The following is a 16,656-nucleotide window of genomic DNA, read 5'->3' on the forward strand; positions in this document are numbered from 1 at the left end:
CAGTATTCTACTCCGTTGACACCATTCCAGTGCATACTCTGCTGTCAACCCCCCATTCCCGTAGGACGACGCACACACCCAGTTACTGGCAGTTGACACCTGGTTCAGAAGAAGCCAGCAGGTGTGGGAGGAGGTTCACCAGAGGTTGGAACTTGTAACTGCTAAGTATAAGCAATACGCAGACAAGCACAGAAGCGAGAGCCCAGAATATTCTCCAAGAGATCAGGTATGGGTCTCCATGAAACATTTAAGGGAACCTAACATGTAAGAAACAGCAAGCGCATTACATCGGCCCATACAAAGTACTGCGCAGGATTAATGAGGTATCTTGCAGACTAGAACTTCCACCTCACAGCAGAATGGCACCTACCTTCCACGTCTCCTTCTTAAAACCAGCCATACAAGCTCCCCTAGCCACGGATACACCCACCGGGGGGGTCCTGTCAGTAACGGCACTGAAGACATGAATTCGGAGCAGCCTCCAAACATGGCTGCTCTGGACTACAAGCCCCAAGAGTCTTCTTCTTCTTCTTTAGGTTTTATGGCGGTTGGCAAACTAACGTTAATGGTGCATTACCGCCACCAGCTGGACTGGGGTATGAATCTGAAGTCTAACCCTAAAAAGGAAATACAAAATAATATGAGGGAAAAAAAAAATTAAATTGTTCTTCTAAATTCTATGAAACAGTCCTGTGTTCTTCAGGAATCTAAAAACAAAATTTAAACAAACCTCTCCAGTACTCCTTTGTAAAATATCTTGCAAATTAAATTGAATCTTTTCTCTCTCTAACTGTTCTATTAGACTTTGCCTGTTTTCCTGGTACCTTGGGCATTGTATAAAAACATGATCTACAGTTTCTGGATAACCACAGTAAACACAGTTACCATCAGCATGTTTCTGTATTCGATGTAGATTACTATTCAAACTGGTATGTCCAAATCTCATCCTTGAAAATACATTCTCCTCTCTCCTGCTCCTGCTCGTAGGCCTCAGTACTCCTACTTTTTTGTGAATGTTATAAAACTGTCTGCCAGTCAGCCCATCCTCCCACAACATTTGCCACGCTCCTTTTACTTTGCGTTTCACCATACTTTTCACTTCTGCTTTACTGACGTTTACTGCCATATCTATGCTTGGATGTTCAGTCGCTTTTTTTGCACACTTGTCAGCCATTTCATTCCCCAAGACTCCTATATGAGCTGGCACCCACACAAAGGTAATGCCAACCCCTGACTTCATTAGATTACTTGCAAGAAGTACAATTTCCAGGACAATATCTTGCCTGGTTTCTGATTGTCCAGTTTTGATGGTGATCAGCGCTGAACTGGAGTCTGACGCCACCACTACCTTCCTTGGTCTTTTCTCCTCAACCCAGTGTAAAGCCAGCCACACAGCTATCAATTCCCCTGAGTATACTGCCAGGTCATCAGTGATTCTTTTCCCTTCTACATGTTTCAATGTAGGAATGACATATCCCACCCCAACTCTACTATCTGTTTGTTTCGATGCATCTGTGAATATTTTCAGACAATCCTCATACCTCTCCATTAGATAACTCTGCACCCAGTATTTGTCAATCATCTTGGTTCTTATTTTCCAGTATACCCAAGTCAACATCAAGTTCTTCAAAAGTCCATGGCGGAACAGCAGGAAGTGGTACTGCGGGACTTAATTTTAGTTCTGAGAGGCCGCCCCAAGAGTCACAGCACCCTCTGTCACCTGACTAATTACATCACCTGTTTCTCATCCAACAATCACCACCTCACCTATAAGCTCAGCACTCACTTCCTAACTTTGCGAAGTATCGTTTAGCGTTCCGTGCCTGACTTTACCAAGCTGTTTGATTTCTACCTCACTTTCCGTGTATGACCAGTGTTTGTTTAGTCTCACCCTCATTTCATTGTTTTCCCTACATTGCACTGTTTACTGATCTATCGACCTCTGCTCGTTTCCTGACCACGATTCCTGCTCCTCAATTTGGCTCAATCTGCAGTTTGTGAAGCCCCCGGTCTCCCCTGTGCTTGCATCCGTAAGTGCCTGCACTCTGACACCTCATTGGCTATCAGTTCATGTATGACTCGATTTCATGGAATAACTTTTATATATAAAATATACCAATAATACATGAAAACTATTTCCCACAGCACCACTGTGAAGCCAAAAGTTAATCAGATTTTTGAAGTTAATTAAAACTGGAGCCAGAGCTTGTGCAGCATGAGTCCCATCTGTACTCAACATGCTTACAGAATTTAGTTACACGGAGTAAAAAAACAGTGCTTTGTGTGCAAGCATGCAGTGTCTTCTTCCAAAATAAACTGAATACCTAATTGAGGTTAATTATTCTTCAACTTGCTGGAAATTATACTGTTTACATCAATTACCGTACATAGCTTTGAGATGGATGACCACTCTTTTACTTTGATAGGTTGAGGAAAAAGATGGTCTAATCAGGCTATTGGTGAAACCATTAACTAGAAATGTGTATATATCATGTAGTAATGCAGAATAATGACCATAATAAAATGGGAGTGGTCACATTATTGGTAACGGAAGATTAACCACGTCCACATCAACACTATAGCCTGTACTTTCAGGCTCCATTTTTAAACCATAAAGTAACCAGTTCACTGACTGACGTTTTTTTTTGTTTTTTTTTCCGGAGTTTGGAGTAAAAACACGTGGACCCAGAGAACATGTACAGAAAGCTCCGGATCAAATGGAGGACCCTGGAGTTGTGAGGCCATAAAACAAATATAATTGATTAATATAGTTAAGGAGACACTGACAAAGCCATCTTGTAGAACCAACAAAACACAATGAGACACGTTACAGGAACTGACTTGGATTTTGTATATTCTTTTGGGGTTAAACAAATTGTACTGCAGTCAGCCACTAGAGGGCGACAGTGATGGTTTAGCTTCACTCTTTAATGGCTACCATGTTGTCAGTCATAATACAGTATACACTTAATGCTTGGACGTTTCATGTAAAGGTTCTCAACAGCACAGATGTTAATCAGTGAGCTAACACTGCTTTTAACTGTTTCTTGAGAGAAGAGGTTAAATCAGACTCTGGACCAAAAGTGTGCGCAGACAGTTATGGGAAGTATGAAGTAGGTCAAACGTTTCAAAACAGCATTGCTTTCAAACTCACCTTCGATCTGCTTTTCCATCCTCTTCAGCTCAGTTAGAATGGTTGAGATTTCCTATGAAAATAACAGCACTGTTAATATCAATAACGATATTCCAAAGTATTAAGTGGTATTCCGGAGACGAGTAAACCTGATCAAATATCAAATAAAACTGGTGCTTTGTTGTGCTTATAAGATGATTGGGTTATGAAACACACCTTATTAGTGGTTTTGAGCAGTGGTATATCACTCTCTGAGCTCAGTTTGCTCTGAATATCGTCCCAGTTCCTGTCCTTGTCCTTGAACAAAATCCTTGATGACAGAACACAAACATTTCCAACATCATACTTCAGCAAAATATCTGACATGTTTCTGTGTTTTGTGTTTGATATGAGTGTGAATTCTTTTAGTACTGACTTGATTTTGCTTGCTAATTTGTCCACAGATTGGCGGATTTTGGAGGACAGCTGAGAGACTGAGGTCAGCAGCAAGCTGTCTAGCACCGCCTACAAGATCATACGACAGGACTGTAAGCACTTCAAACATAAAAACGCAACAATACTTCAGAGTGCAGAAAAGTTTGAGGAAGTATGTGTATATCCATGGAGTACATTTTAAATCTCATCTCATTATCTGTAGCCGCTTTATCCTGTTCTACAGGGTCGCAGGCAAGCTGGAGCCTATCCCAGCTGACTACGGGCGAAAGGCGGGGTACACCCTGGACAAGTCACCAGGTCATCACAGGGCTGACACATAGACACAGACAACCATTCACACTCACATTCACACCTACGGTCGATTTAGAGTCACCAGTTAACCTAACCTGCATGTCTTTGGACTGTGGGGGAAACCGGAGCACCCGGAGGAAACCCACGCGGACACGGGGAGAACATGCAAACTCCACACAGAAAGGCCCTCGCCGGCCACGGGGCTCGAACCCGGACCTTCTTGCTGTGAGGCGACAGCGCTAACCACTACACCACCGTGCCGCCTATTTTAAATCTATACATTAAAAAATTACTTGATGACATTTTAAATGACTAACACTTGACAAACTTTGTGGATGGGTCCAGCATTCGTAATGTGAAACATAGTAAAGTATAACAGTGCAGAGAAAAAGTTCATCAGACTGTAATCAGTAATGAGATCAGCAATCAGAGTAGAATGAAACTAAGGGCACTTCACCAAATAATTCATACTTTTGAATCATTTCCATTTTGGTCTAGTTTCACCCTGCACTTACTTAAACAAACCAAATGGATGTGTAGGGCTGAAAACATGCTTGTAAAACTCTTTTATTGATTGGTTAGAAATACAGTGATGGAAAAAAGCTAAGAAACCTTTACCAAGTGTGAACAGAGTCTGTGCTAAGTTACATAGTAAACAGTTAGTTAATAACATTTTGTGTATTGTATCCACCATGTAGATGGCACGGTGGTCTAGTGGTTAGCACTGTTGCCTCACAGCAAAAAGGTTCTGAGTTTGAGCCCAGTAGGCAACAGGGCTGACACAGAGACAAACAACCATTCACACTCACATTTGAATAAAACACTTCTTTTTCAAAAGACAATGTTGCATTGCATATATCCTGATCATTCCTTAATGTTAAATCAGCTGCTCCATAATGACTTGAGCTTGATATGATTCATGGCAGCACGGTGGTGTAGTGGTTAGCGCTGTCGCCCCACAGCAAGAAGGTTCTGAGCTCGAGCCCCGTGGCCGGCGAGGGCCTTTCTGTGTGGAGTTTGCATGTTCTCCCCGTGTCCGCGTGGGTTTCCTCCGGGTGCTCCGGTTTCCCCCACAGTCCAAAGACATGCAGGTTAGGTTAACTGGTGACTCTAAATTGACCGTAGGTGTGAATGTGAGTGTGAATTGTTTATCTATGTGTCTCAGCCCTGTGATGACCTGGCGACTTGTCCAGGGTCTTGCCCATAGTCAGCTGGGATAGGCTCCAGCTTGCCCGCAACCCTGAATAGGATAAGTGGTTATGGATATTGGATAGATGGATGGTATCCACCATTTATTTCTCTTTTTTTTTTTTTTTTTTTTTAAATCAGTCCAAATATCCAAGACACATGACATTTCAGCAGCTCTTAGCTCTGTCCTTTAGCCCAGACTGCACCTCTCAAAATGTCACCCACAACCCAAAATACACAGCGTATTAGATTCACTTCTTGCACTTTATTTGATTCACCTCAGTTCACTTTCCGACTGCTGTGTTTTCACTCTCCCTGTCTAAGTGAACCACACAGAGGCAGAAAACACTTGGGCTCGATTCAAATGGATTAAATGCTATATATGTGTAGCAAATACTAATTCACTTACAGCCATTCATCTACCTTCTCACACACACACACACACACACACACACACACACACACACACACACACACACAAAGGACATGTATGAATCTAAATTTCAGTACAGTACCAGTCAAAATTTGGACACACTTCAAATTCAATGTTTTTTCTTTATTTTTATTAAGACACTTCATGTCTTAAAGTAATGATGGATGTCGTTTCTCTTTACTTAGTTGGTTCTTGACATAATATGGATTATAACAGTTGTAGAATAGGGCTATTTACTGTATTTTATTATTTACTGTTTGATCACAAACACATTAAGGAGGCAAAAAATTGCACTAATTAACTTTTTTGACGAGGCACAACTGTTAATGGACTGGACTGATTCTCACAAATTGAACACACCACTCACTGCAATCTTGCACAGTGGACAATAATGCACTATTGCTTATAATGTCTGTCTCTCTCTCTCTCTCTCTCTCTCTCTCTCACACACACACACACACACACACACACACACACACACACACACACACACACACACACACACAAGGTTTACATTTATTTATTTATTGCCTTTTTTTCATATACTACCTCAATTCCTCATGCCATCAGACTTCTCAACTCTGTGGGACTGATACTCTGACTGCTGAACACACCACCCACTGAAGTCTTTGCACAGTGGACAATAATGCACTATTTTACAAGGTCTTACACACACAAACACACATGCGTTTACATTTACTTATTCCCTTTCATACTACCTCACTATGCACACTCCACTCTGCACCTTATGTTTGTTAGTGTCTGCACTTTATATGTTTGTCTCATTTACTGTACTGTCTGTAGTGTTGCACTCTTGCACTGTGTGTGTTGTAGACTGTAGTCCTGTGATGTTTAGATTGCAGATTGCAGTCCTGTGATGTTTAATGTAGCACCATGGTCCTGGAGAAACATTTTTCTTTTAACTGTACCAACTGTATATGGTTGAAATGACAAATAAAAGAACCTTAACCTTAACTGAAAAGCATTCCAGGTGACGACCTCATGAAGCTGGTTAAGATAATGCCAATAGTGTGCAAAGCGTCAAGGGTAAACGCTGGCTACTTTGAAGAATCTAAAAGATGAAACTTTTTTAACCACTTTTTTGTTTACCACATAATTCCATACATGTCCCATATGCCATTTCATAGTTTTGATGTCTTTATTATTGTTCTACAATGTAGAAATTAGTCAAAATACAGAAAACCTATGAATGAGCAGGGGTGTCCAAACTTTTTTTGCTTATACTGTATATCTAATAGTGATGGAGGTTAATAAGTTCATACCGGTCTGACCTCATCTCGGTTCCATGTGCGTCTGCGGAGTGCATTCTGGGGATCCAGACTGTCTGGGGCTCGTGGTCGCAGCTCCACCGCTCGGCCATTCATCTCTGGAGTCTTGGTCTGCACCACAGGGGGGATCTTCCGAAAGTTCAAACTTTCATCAAAAACTCGCTCTACCAACTACAAGTAATGAAATGAGAGGGTGAAGTGATGAAGAATGGAGGTCAGTGTTACTGCTGCTCTGCTTTGTAACGTTACGTAATATAAAACACTCCTGATTGCTATCCTGACCGTGGGTGTGATTAGACTGGGAAGGCTAACAGGGAATGAAAGTTATGTTTACTGGCTTTTGAGCATTACCAAAGCGTTAATTGAAAAGCCCATATTTTAGTCTTTAAGCTGGTGCTGTGGTGTAAGTTGTCTATGGAAGTGGGCTGTACCTCCTCCCTGGTGTCGATGGCAGAGCCAGGCGTGGTGGCCGCCGTGCTCACCGTAGTGCTTGGTGCTGTGCCGGAAGAGCTGACCGAGTCGATCTCGCCAGCCACGTCATGGATCTCCCGTGCCAGAATGGCCAGATCCTTGGCCAGGTCCTGACTGATCCTGCGCACACAGGGGAATAACCTGTTAACCATCAGAGGGGTGCCCAAACTAGGGGAGCTCATAAACATGCAAAACAAGGCAAAAAACTTACACAAGGTCTGCCCTGCACAACATGCTCACAAAACAAGTGGAAAACCAAAATACATAAAGCTAATGACACAAATACACATAATTATACATCATTAGGCATGCATTATATACATTTTATTCTTAAACTCCGATAATGGTCTCACAGACCTGCTGGTGTGGTTTCAAACATATGACTTTAATGAAAAAACAAAAAACTTCACATTATGGGTGTAGTCATCTTGGGAAAAACACCATTAGTGCAATCTGATATCAGCCTGCCAGTTAGACCTGGCTCACAAAGTTTGCATTGGAGGCTTTGTGGATGAAAATATCATCCTGGTTTCAACTTAACTACTCTTCAAGAAAATGTGGACTATCCCTGCTATTTAACAAAACTATTAAAATGAGATGTGTCTGAAATAAGCTGTGGCAATGGGGGCGTGGCCAAGCAGCAGTTTGTGAATGGAGGGCGGGGTCAGGAAGGTAAGTGGCGAAGTCATTACACCTCATCTCATCTCATTATCTCTAGCCGCTTTATCCTTCTACAGGGTCGCAGGCAAGCTGGAGCCTATCCCAGCTGACTACAGGCGAAAGGCGGGGTACACCCTGGACAAGTCGCCAGGTCATCACAGGGCTGACACATAGACACAGACAACCATTCACATTCACACCTACGCTCAATTTAGAGTCACCAGTTAACCTAACCTGCATGTCTTTGGATTGTGGGGGAAACCGGAGCACCCTGAGGAAACCCACGCGGACACGGGGAGAACATGCAAACTCCGCACAGAAAGGCCCTCGCCGGCCACGGGGCTCGAACCCAGGACCTTCTTGCTGTGAGGCGACAGCGCTAACCACTACACGACCGTGCCGCCGTCATTACACCTGGTGTCAATTAATGTGCGTGGGTGTGTGTGTTTTTGCAGGGATGGAGCATAAAAGGAGGGGGAGAGCAGAGAAGAGTCTCCCCAGACCAGAACACCTGTGTATGTTGCATGTGTGACTGTGAAAAGCTAAAGAAAATAAAGTGTCTGTGTGAACACCAACTCTCGCCTGCCGTGCTTCTGTGCGCCACCCATGTCAGGATTCGTTACAGTGGTGCTGAACTCCGGGACGCCTGCCGGTGGTGGCTGAGGGTGGAAGATCGTGACACCAATGAGATCATCGATCTGGTGGCACTGGAACAGTTCATCTCTCGACTTCCGGAAGGAACGGCGGAATGGGTCCAGTGTCATCACCCGGAGTTGCTAGAATGAGTCATCGAGTGGGCGGAGGACCATCTGGAGGCGGCTCCGACGGCAGGCGAGAGTTGGTGTTCACACAGACACTTTATTTTACTTATTTTCTTTAGCTTTTCACAGTCACACACGTGTTCTGGTTGGAGGAGACGCTTCTCTGCTCTCCCTCTCCTTTTATGCTCCATCCCTGCAACAAACGCACCCACATTGACACCAAGTGTAATGACTTAGCCACTTACCTTACCTGACCCCGCCCTCCATTCACAAACTGCCGCTTGGCCACGCCCCCATTGCCACATAAGCAAATGAAGATTTGAGCATTTATGGAAATGACTTTGTGTGAGACAGTCTTCCATGAGGGAGTGGGATCCTTACTGATTAACTACGAACCCCATTTCCAGAAAAGTTGGTTTATTTTCCAAAATGCAATAAAAGCAAAAATCCGTGATTTTGTTAATTCATGTGAACCTTTACTTAACTGACAAAAGTACAAAGAAAAGATTTACTGACCAACTTAATCGTACTTTTGTAAATATAAATGAAGTTAGAATTTGATGCCTACGACACATTCAAAAAAAGTTGGGACAGAGGCAAAATAAGACTGAAAAGTTTACAAGATATTCAAACAACACCATTTTGGATATAAAAGGAGCAGCACCAAAGGCTCAGTCTCTGCAAGCAAGAATGGGCCGTGGCTCACTCCTTTGTGCCAAAATTTGAGAGAATTGTTAGTCAATTCAAAAAGAACATTTCTCAGTGCAAGATTTTGTTTTTCAGAATCTACAGAACATAATATTGTGAAAAGAATCAGAGGTATATCTTTGTGTGTAAAGGCCGAGGTCGGAAACTACTGCTGAATGTGCGTGACCTTCGAGCCCTCAGGTGGCACTGCCTGAGAAACTGTAATGCTAATGTGACAAATATAGCCACGTGGGTGTGGGAGTATTTCGGGAAAACCGTAGTCACTTAATAGTCCACCGCTGCATCCAGAAATGCAACCTGAAAATGCATTACGCAAGGAGGAAGCCATTCATCAATTCTATGCAGAAACGATGTCGATTTCTCTGGGCATGAACTCATCTCAGATGGACCAAAAGACCGTGGACATGTGTGCTGTGGTCAGATGAGTCCATATTTCAGTTTGTTTTCAGGAAAACCGGACGTCGAGTTCTCAGTGCCAAAAGTGAACATGACCTTTATCAGAGAAAGGTCCAAAAGCTGGCATCTGTGATGGTATGGGGGGCATCAGTGCCCACGGCATGGGTGAGTTGCATGTGTGTGAAGGTACTATTGATGTATTGGGGCATATATTGGGATTTTAGAGAGACATGTTCATCAAGGCGACGTCTCTTCCCGGGGAGTCAATGCTTTATTTCAGCAGGACAATGCCAGGCCTCATTCTGCACAGGCTACAATAGCGTGGCTTCATATACAGAGTGTGTTTGCTTGACTGACCTGCTGCCAATTCAGATCTGTCTCCTATTGAGAATGTATGGCGCATCATGAATAGGAGAATCAGACAACGGCGGCAACGGACTGTTGAGCAGCTGAAGTCTTGTATCAGGCAAGAATGGACAAAAATTCCAATTGCAAAACTGCAACAATTAGTATCCTCAGATCCCATATGATAAAGCGTTATTAAAATGAAAGGTGATGTAATACAATAGTAACAGAGCCTCTGTGCCAACTTTTTTTTTTTTAATGTGTTGCAGGCATCAAATTCCAACTTCATTTACAAAATACAATTAAGTTGGTCAGTAAAACTATTGAAAAGCTTTTCTTTGTACTTTTGTCAGTTAAATAAAGGTACGTGTGAATTAACAAATCCAGATTTTTTTTTTTTTGCATTTTGTAAAATATCCCAACTGTTCTGGAAATAGGGTTAGTACATGTGGGGTAAGAGAAAGGTATATTTCTGTTTTGAGAGATTCAGCAAACTTGCACTAGATTAAATACAATTATAAAAAGTACAATGAAATTCCCCTGCGGAAAACCTTTGTGGCTGCTACTCTGAGCAGAGCATGACCATCTGGCAGAACTCTGCTGTGTAATCACTATTTTGTTATTTTCCTACACAGGAGCATTGTAGTGAAGTCAGAGTGCTCGTCTGTCTACGAAGTTTACATGTGATTAGCATTAAGAGATAGCTGCAGGCCTAAAATGCTTTGGAAAGACAGCAAGAGGAGAAGAATGGTGAGTAAAAGGGACCAAGTGAAGAGAATAAATAGACAGAGTGCTCTGTGGTCATATTATACAAGTCCTCTCTCACTCTGACAAACTTAAAGCAGGGTTAGAACGGACTGGACAAAGACATCTGTGACTAGACTTCAGTGTTTGTCTCCACAAAGAAGCTAAATATGATAATAAATTGAAAATTTACCCTCGAGTCATTGAAGTGCCCACATTAAAACCTGCCTAATTCTCAAGAAGAAGTAGCCTTTGTCACATGTACACTCGAGCAGAGTGAAACTCCTCCTCTGCATTTAACCCATCTGAAGCAACGAGCACAAACACATACCCAGAGCAGTGGGCAGCTATGCTATAGCGCCCAGGGAGCAGTTGGGGGTTAGGTGCCTTGCTCAAGGGTACTTCAGCCATGATACAGAGGGAGGGGGAAATGCTGTTCATTCACTCAACTCCCCTGACATTTTTCCCGCTGGTCCCAGGAATTGAACCGGCAACCGTTTGGGCCCAAGGCTGCTTCTCTAACCTTCAGACCATGGCTGCTCCATGGCCTGAAGGTTAGAGAATGAAAGGGAGTAGAATCTAGTGTTATTTCTTTGTAGGTGGCTATGGAGTGCGGTTGTATGAGTGTTAGTGAATCTGAGGAACATGGAATTGATTAGTACCTGGCGATCTCTTCGCTGTGGGCTGTCCAGTCTCTGATGTATTCCTCCTGCTCCCTCATCCTGTGTTTGATGGTGATGCTGCCCGGACTTGCCGTCACTGTGCCCGAGCTGCTCAGTCTACTGGTACGCAGAGCACTGCCTGGCCTCAGTCTTCCAGCTTTGGGGGAGTTCCTGTTCGAGCCAAACTCGTCCTCAGAGGTGGAGCCATATTCTGTATTCAGTCGCCGCCACCTGCTGCTGGCTGCAGACACACAGGAAGTTGTGGTTATTGTGTGGACCAGAGGCTATACCATCTGGCTATATTTTAGACCTCTAAATATGCTACAACACCAGCAAAGCATAGTCTATCTATTGCAAGAAGCTGAGTGAAATATTAGCATATTGAACATGCTATATACTACAAAATAAATCAGGTTCTAATGAAAGCACGAGAGAGAGACTTTAAGGGGCTGATGAGGGGTGAGGAAAAAGGGTTCAAAAATCTCAGCATTATTTGAGCTCAAGATTCTTGTCAGTATTGGACATAGTGGTAGTGAGACCTGAGTTGTTAGAAGATGAGAACAACACCAAAGGCACAAATGGTTCAAATGCATCATCTCCATTCCCACTGACGCAAGGTTTAATCACACGACAAGGTTTAAAATTAATCTTAATAATAGAATTAATAGAATGATCACTAATACACACCATCATGATATTACCAATATTTAAGTTATTCCACGAAATCGAGTTGTATATGAGCTGATAGCCAACTATAAGCCATGGACGACGAGGTTAAGTGGAATAACTGTTTATTATATCCACATTCAATGGATTTTGAGAAACAGGGCATTTTTATTTTTTTGCAAATTCGATAAATAAAAACTTTGTACAAAACGTCATTTCCGCTTAGAATGTAAACAAACCGATGAAATGACAGGAGCAATAATTTTGTGAAAAAATGCTATAATAATAATTCTTGAAATATAAAAAATATACTTTTTGTTCTATAGTTTGTTGCCTTTTTTTGTATTTTTTGGGGTTTTGTTTTCAAGCAGAGTTTTTATTTCGTCCTCGGTTGGTTCAGCAACACGCTCAGCCATTTTGTCTTTTCCTACTCATGGTATATGAGCTGATATCCTAGTAGTGGAGTAGCTGATCAGAGCGCGTGATTCCTCATATTTAGTGAATGTGGATATAATAATACTGGATATATGTGCAATCTAATAATATGAAATGCCTTACATTAGTTCTGCAAAACCTTATTTCAATCAGGATTGGAGATTAGGCCAAAAAAAAAAAAAGTGTGTTTCCGGTAACCCGACCGATTGAGAATTTCCGCGTCGAAATTGCCGACTGTAAAGTTATTACAAATTTCCCTTGATATTTTAGTGTAAGTGGCGTTAGTTTGTCATAATTTTTTGTTTCAACACATTCAAGTTGTGAAAGAAACGATAAAAAGTAAAATGTTTCGCCACTTCTATCAGCCCTCCTGCATAAATATGGAAGTGCACTTGTATACTGAAGGAGGAAGGGAAAACTGAGCCGAGGCGCCATTTTGAATCCTCATTCAAGGCTGTAATGCAAATTGCTTCCTCTTCAGTATACAAGTGCACTTCCATGGCAGGGAAAAACACTACATTTTGCCGCCTATGTAGTCCCCTATTTATACAAATAGGAGTCATTCAGGATTCAGCCATGTGTTTGCTCGGTGTTTTTGCTCGACCCAAGTTCTACAGTAGGCTAGGCCGTCTGCTTTTAATGGAAGTAGCCTAGCCTAGGACGTTATTTTCACGTTATTTCTTGATAAGGTGTTTTCACGTTATTACATGAAAATATCATGAAATAACGTGATAAGTTCGTATCATGAAATTACGTGATATGTTATTACATGATAAATATATTGTAAAAACGTGATAACTTTGTTAACAATATCTTTTCACGTAATTACTTGATTCTAAGCCAATGTTTTTTTTTTTTGAGTGTGGCAGCAATACGCTTCCGTAGATCATAACTCAAACTCTCGCGATATATATATATTTTTTTATTCGTTTAAAGATTTAAAACACTTATTTTATTATGATGTGTGGTATAACGGATTCTGTGCCAAAATACTATTTTGTAAGATGTTTACTTGTGTTAATTTTTTCAAACAAAATTTAAAAAAAATTAAGAAAAAAAACCTTTTTCCTGCCTACCGACCTTATTTTAGTATTTCATGTTACCTGAAACACACTATCTTTTTTTTTTTTTTTTTTTTGGCCTTATAGATGTCAAATATCAAGTCAGTGCACATGACCCCAAAAAACAAGCAAAAATAAATAATTTATCCAGCGTACTATAGCATCCCCCAGCAAAGAGGGGGAAAAAAAAAGTCTGGTTAATGTTACAAGCATTGCCACAGTACGATCCAAGCTATCTATCACTATTAAATGATAAGCTCACATTCTGCTATCTTCTCTGTTACGTCATCAATAACTCTTAAAATATATAGGCTTTGACATTGTTCTTGCTCATTATATGCCTGAGCAACCTGTTCTGAATTATTGCCATCAGGGAAGCCTATCTAGTATAAGCTGTATTTGAAACCTTTAATTCTCTTTGCTCAAAGCTTGCATCAGCACAGTCGAGTGACTTTTTTTTTTTTTAATTAATTTATTTTTTCTTTCTTTCTTTCTTGGGACATTCAGCATATGACTTACACCTTGTTTTGTGTTATGGCCTCCAGATATGATTACCTAAAAAGTATACCCAAACCCTGCTATTCAGAGATGATCTGTTCTGAAACAACTTATTCTAAATACATTTTCCAAAAACAAGCAAAAAAGGAAAATTTGCTTTTTTTAATTAAAAAATTAGCTTTTTAAATAAGTCCAGCTTGTCTTTCACACTTTTTTTTTTTTTTTAAATCATCTTAAGAGTGTGGGCTTTGCATTCTTCCCAGTGTATTATATTAATCTTTCAACCTTTTAAAGACTCATTTTGTATTCTTTCTATTATTCACCATGATGATAAATGCATAATTCAAATGCATTTGAATCAAAGACAAATGATACTACAACTCCACTGATGCTGGTTCACTAGAATCATCTAGAGGTGGTCCAGTCATCCAACATGACCATCTTTTCCAGAGTCCATCATTCCCCTAAATATGGGGATTTGGGTATGCTGAAAATACGCAGCTTAAATCTGCATGTGATTTTGTAAATCTATGAATATATGATTTTTATTGTGGAACTTCTATGTTTATGAGTTCATGAAAACCACACCCACAGAATGCAAGGCTCTTTTCAAGGGCTTGGAAAGGAGCACTGTAAGTATTTGCATGTTTTCATTATTGTGTTAAGTTTATATTTGACCAAGGTCTGACATGCACAGACGCTGGCACAAATACACAAAAGCACGCACACAGCCCAGAGGTGGTACAGTACCCAAGGGCTCCTCGTCTGCTAGGTCATCCTCCGGCTCTGGTTGAGACATCTCTGCGTAAATGCGCTCTTTATGAATAACATATTCATTCAGGGACAACAACAGATGAGACAACAACAATCAGGCATACGGAGAAAGAAATATGTGTCTGTGGGAAAGAAAACCGCTAGTTAATGTGGGTGTCGGGTCTCAGTATGGTGTATATCTCTGTGTAGACCTTATTTTAATTCGTCAGACCTACTTCCTGGCAATTTCTTTGTATGTGCTGAGGTAAAGGCATCCAGACAATTGTAGAATTATCTAACCAGTAAAGGAAGGCAAAGTTCCAGGTCATTTACGTGGGCTGAGCACAGACATGAGCTCTACACCCTTTGGAATGCTTCAGTGACCCTTGTCGTGGCTGAGTGGCTAAAAGCCTGTTGTCTGTACATGTAGCCAGTGGCCACTTTGGTGCATTTTACAATGACTTCAAGGTTTATGAGATTTGATCTAAAAGGACTAGATAATCTGTAATTTAAACTCTGGAAGGCCAATCATAATTGGAGTAATTTTTGTCATGTTAGCCACTGATGCTACAGGGTTCTCCAGAAAATCTGAAGTAGCTGGCTAAAAAAAAAAAAAAATAGTAGGCAGCTCTGGAATTTGCGGCAACCAAGCCACCGTGGCGCACTGAAGACGTGCTAATGCTAGGGGGTCTGGGGGCATACCCCCCCCCCAAAAAAAAAAAAAATTTTTTTTTTTTGAAATTTGCATGCCTTCTGGTGCATCTCAGCTAATAAATTACTAACCATTTCCCTGTAAAATGCTCGCAAAATGTATATGAAATTTCCCTCCAGATGTGTGTGCTTGGCTTTTTCAGTTACCCTCTGTAGTACGCTGCCTGATTCTGTAACATAACTACATATGCTACGGCGTGGTCATGTCGCCCGACTCAGCCAATCAGAGCGTGAGACTCAATCAACAAATATGGCGTCACTTCCAGTCATGCTAGACCTGAACTGAAGACAATTTCGTGGTGATATAATTGGACTCATAGCAAATTATGGGCAGCGGAGACGATATAAATCGTTTGAACATTGAAAGGCAAGTTGTTGTTTTTTTTTTTTCTGGGCTTGAGTAGACAGCGTAGACCATCTGTGTAAGCGGAGAAAACTGCCAGTCACCGGCGCTTGTGGACATCTCTGTGCTAGTGTCTGGAGGTAGCCAAAGTCACTGAAGTGAGGTGGTTTGGAGGTAACTATGGTGAAGAGAAATGCTAAATGCTACAGCTATATGACTAGCTAGTGACTAGCTTGTACATTTTAGCTGTGGATTGTTAAGCTCAACACCCTGGGTAGTCATTTTGAGGAACAACTTTACTGTATTGGGGCAAGCAGAAGAAGCACAGAATTAAGAGACTGCTTGATGTTATATCAAGTATTACGTATCATGGAGCTTGTCTTCAAATTCTCTTATTCTAAATTTATCTTGTATCATTCTTGTAGGGCGTCACAGTGGTGTAGTGGTTAGCGCTGTCGCCTCACAGCAAGAAGGTCCTGGGTTCGAGCCCCGTGGCCGGCGAGGGCCTTTCTGTGCGGAGTTTGCATGTTCTCCCCGTGTCCACGTGGGTTTCCTCCGGTTTCCCCCACAGTCCAAAGACATGCAGGTTAGGTTAACTGGTGACTCTAAATTGACCGTAGGTGTGAGTGTGAATGGTTGTCTGTGTCAGCCCTGTGATAACCTGGCGACTTGT

At 41.6% G+C, this 16,656-nt stretch overlaps 1 protein-coding gene across 11 annotated transcripts in view; it reads right to left on the reverse strand.

The window, feature by feature from the left end:
• cep170aa (centrosomal protein 170Aa) overlaps nt 1–16,656 on the reverse strand; it is a 129,914-nt gene that overhangs the window by 6,833 nt on the left and 106,425 nt on the right. For 2 of the 11 annotated variants that reach the window (XM_060925620.1, XM_060925631.1), the window contains 6 exons: nt 11,517–11,757; nt 7,201–7,381; nt 6,764–6,940; nt 3,549–3,637; nt 3,350–3,443; nt 3,155–3,206 (listed from right to left, as the gene is read on the reverse strand). In XM_060925620.1, coding sequence (XP_060781603.1) covers nt 3,155–3,206; nt 3,350–3,443; nt 3,549–3,637; nt 6,764–6,940; nt 7,201–7,381; nt 11,517–11,757 — 834 coding nt within the window. The remainder of the gene's footprint in view (nt 1–3,154; nt 3,207–3,349; nt 3,444–3,548; nt 3,638–6,763; nt 6,941–7,200; nt 7,382–11,516; nt 11,758–16,656) is intronic. The other 9 variants (XM_060925628.1, XM_060925623.1, XM_060925622.1 and 6 more) reach the window with 9 other exon arrangements.

The sequence above is a fragment of the Neoarius graeffei genome, chromosome 7 (genome assembly GCF_027579695.1).
Source record: "Neoarius graeffei isolate fNeoGra1 chromosome 7, fNeoGra1.pri, whole genome shotgun sequence".
NCBI classification, from domain to species: domain Eukaryota; kingdom Metazoa; phylum Chordata; class Actinopteri; order Siluriformes; family Ariidae; genus Neoarius; species Neoarius graeffei.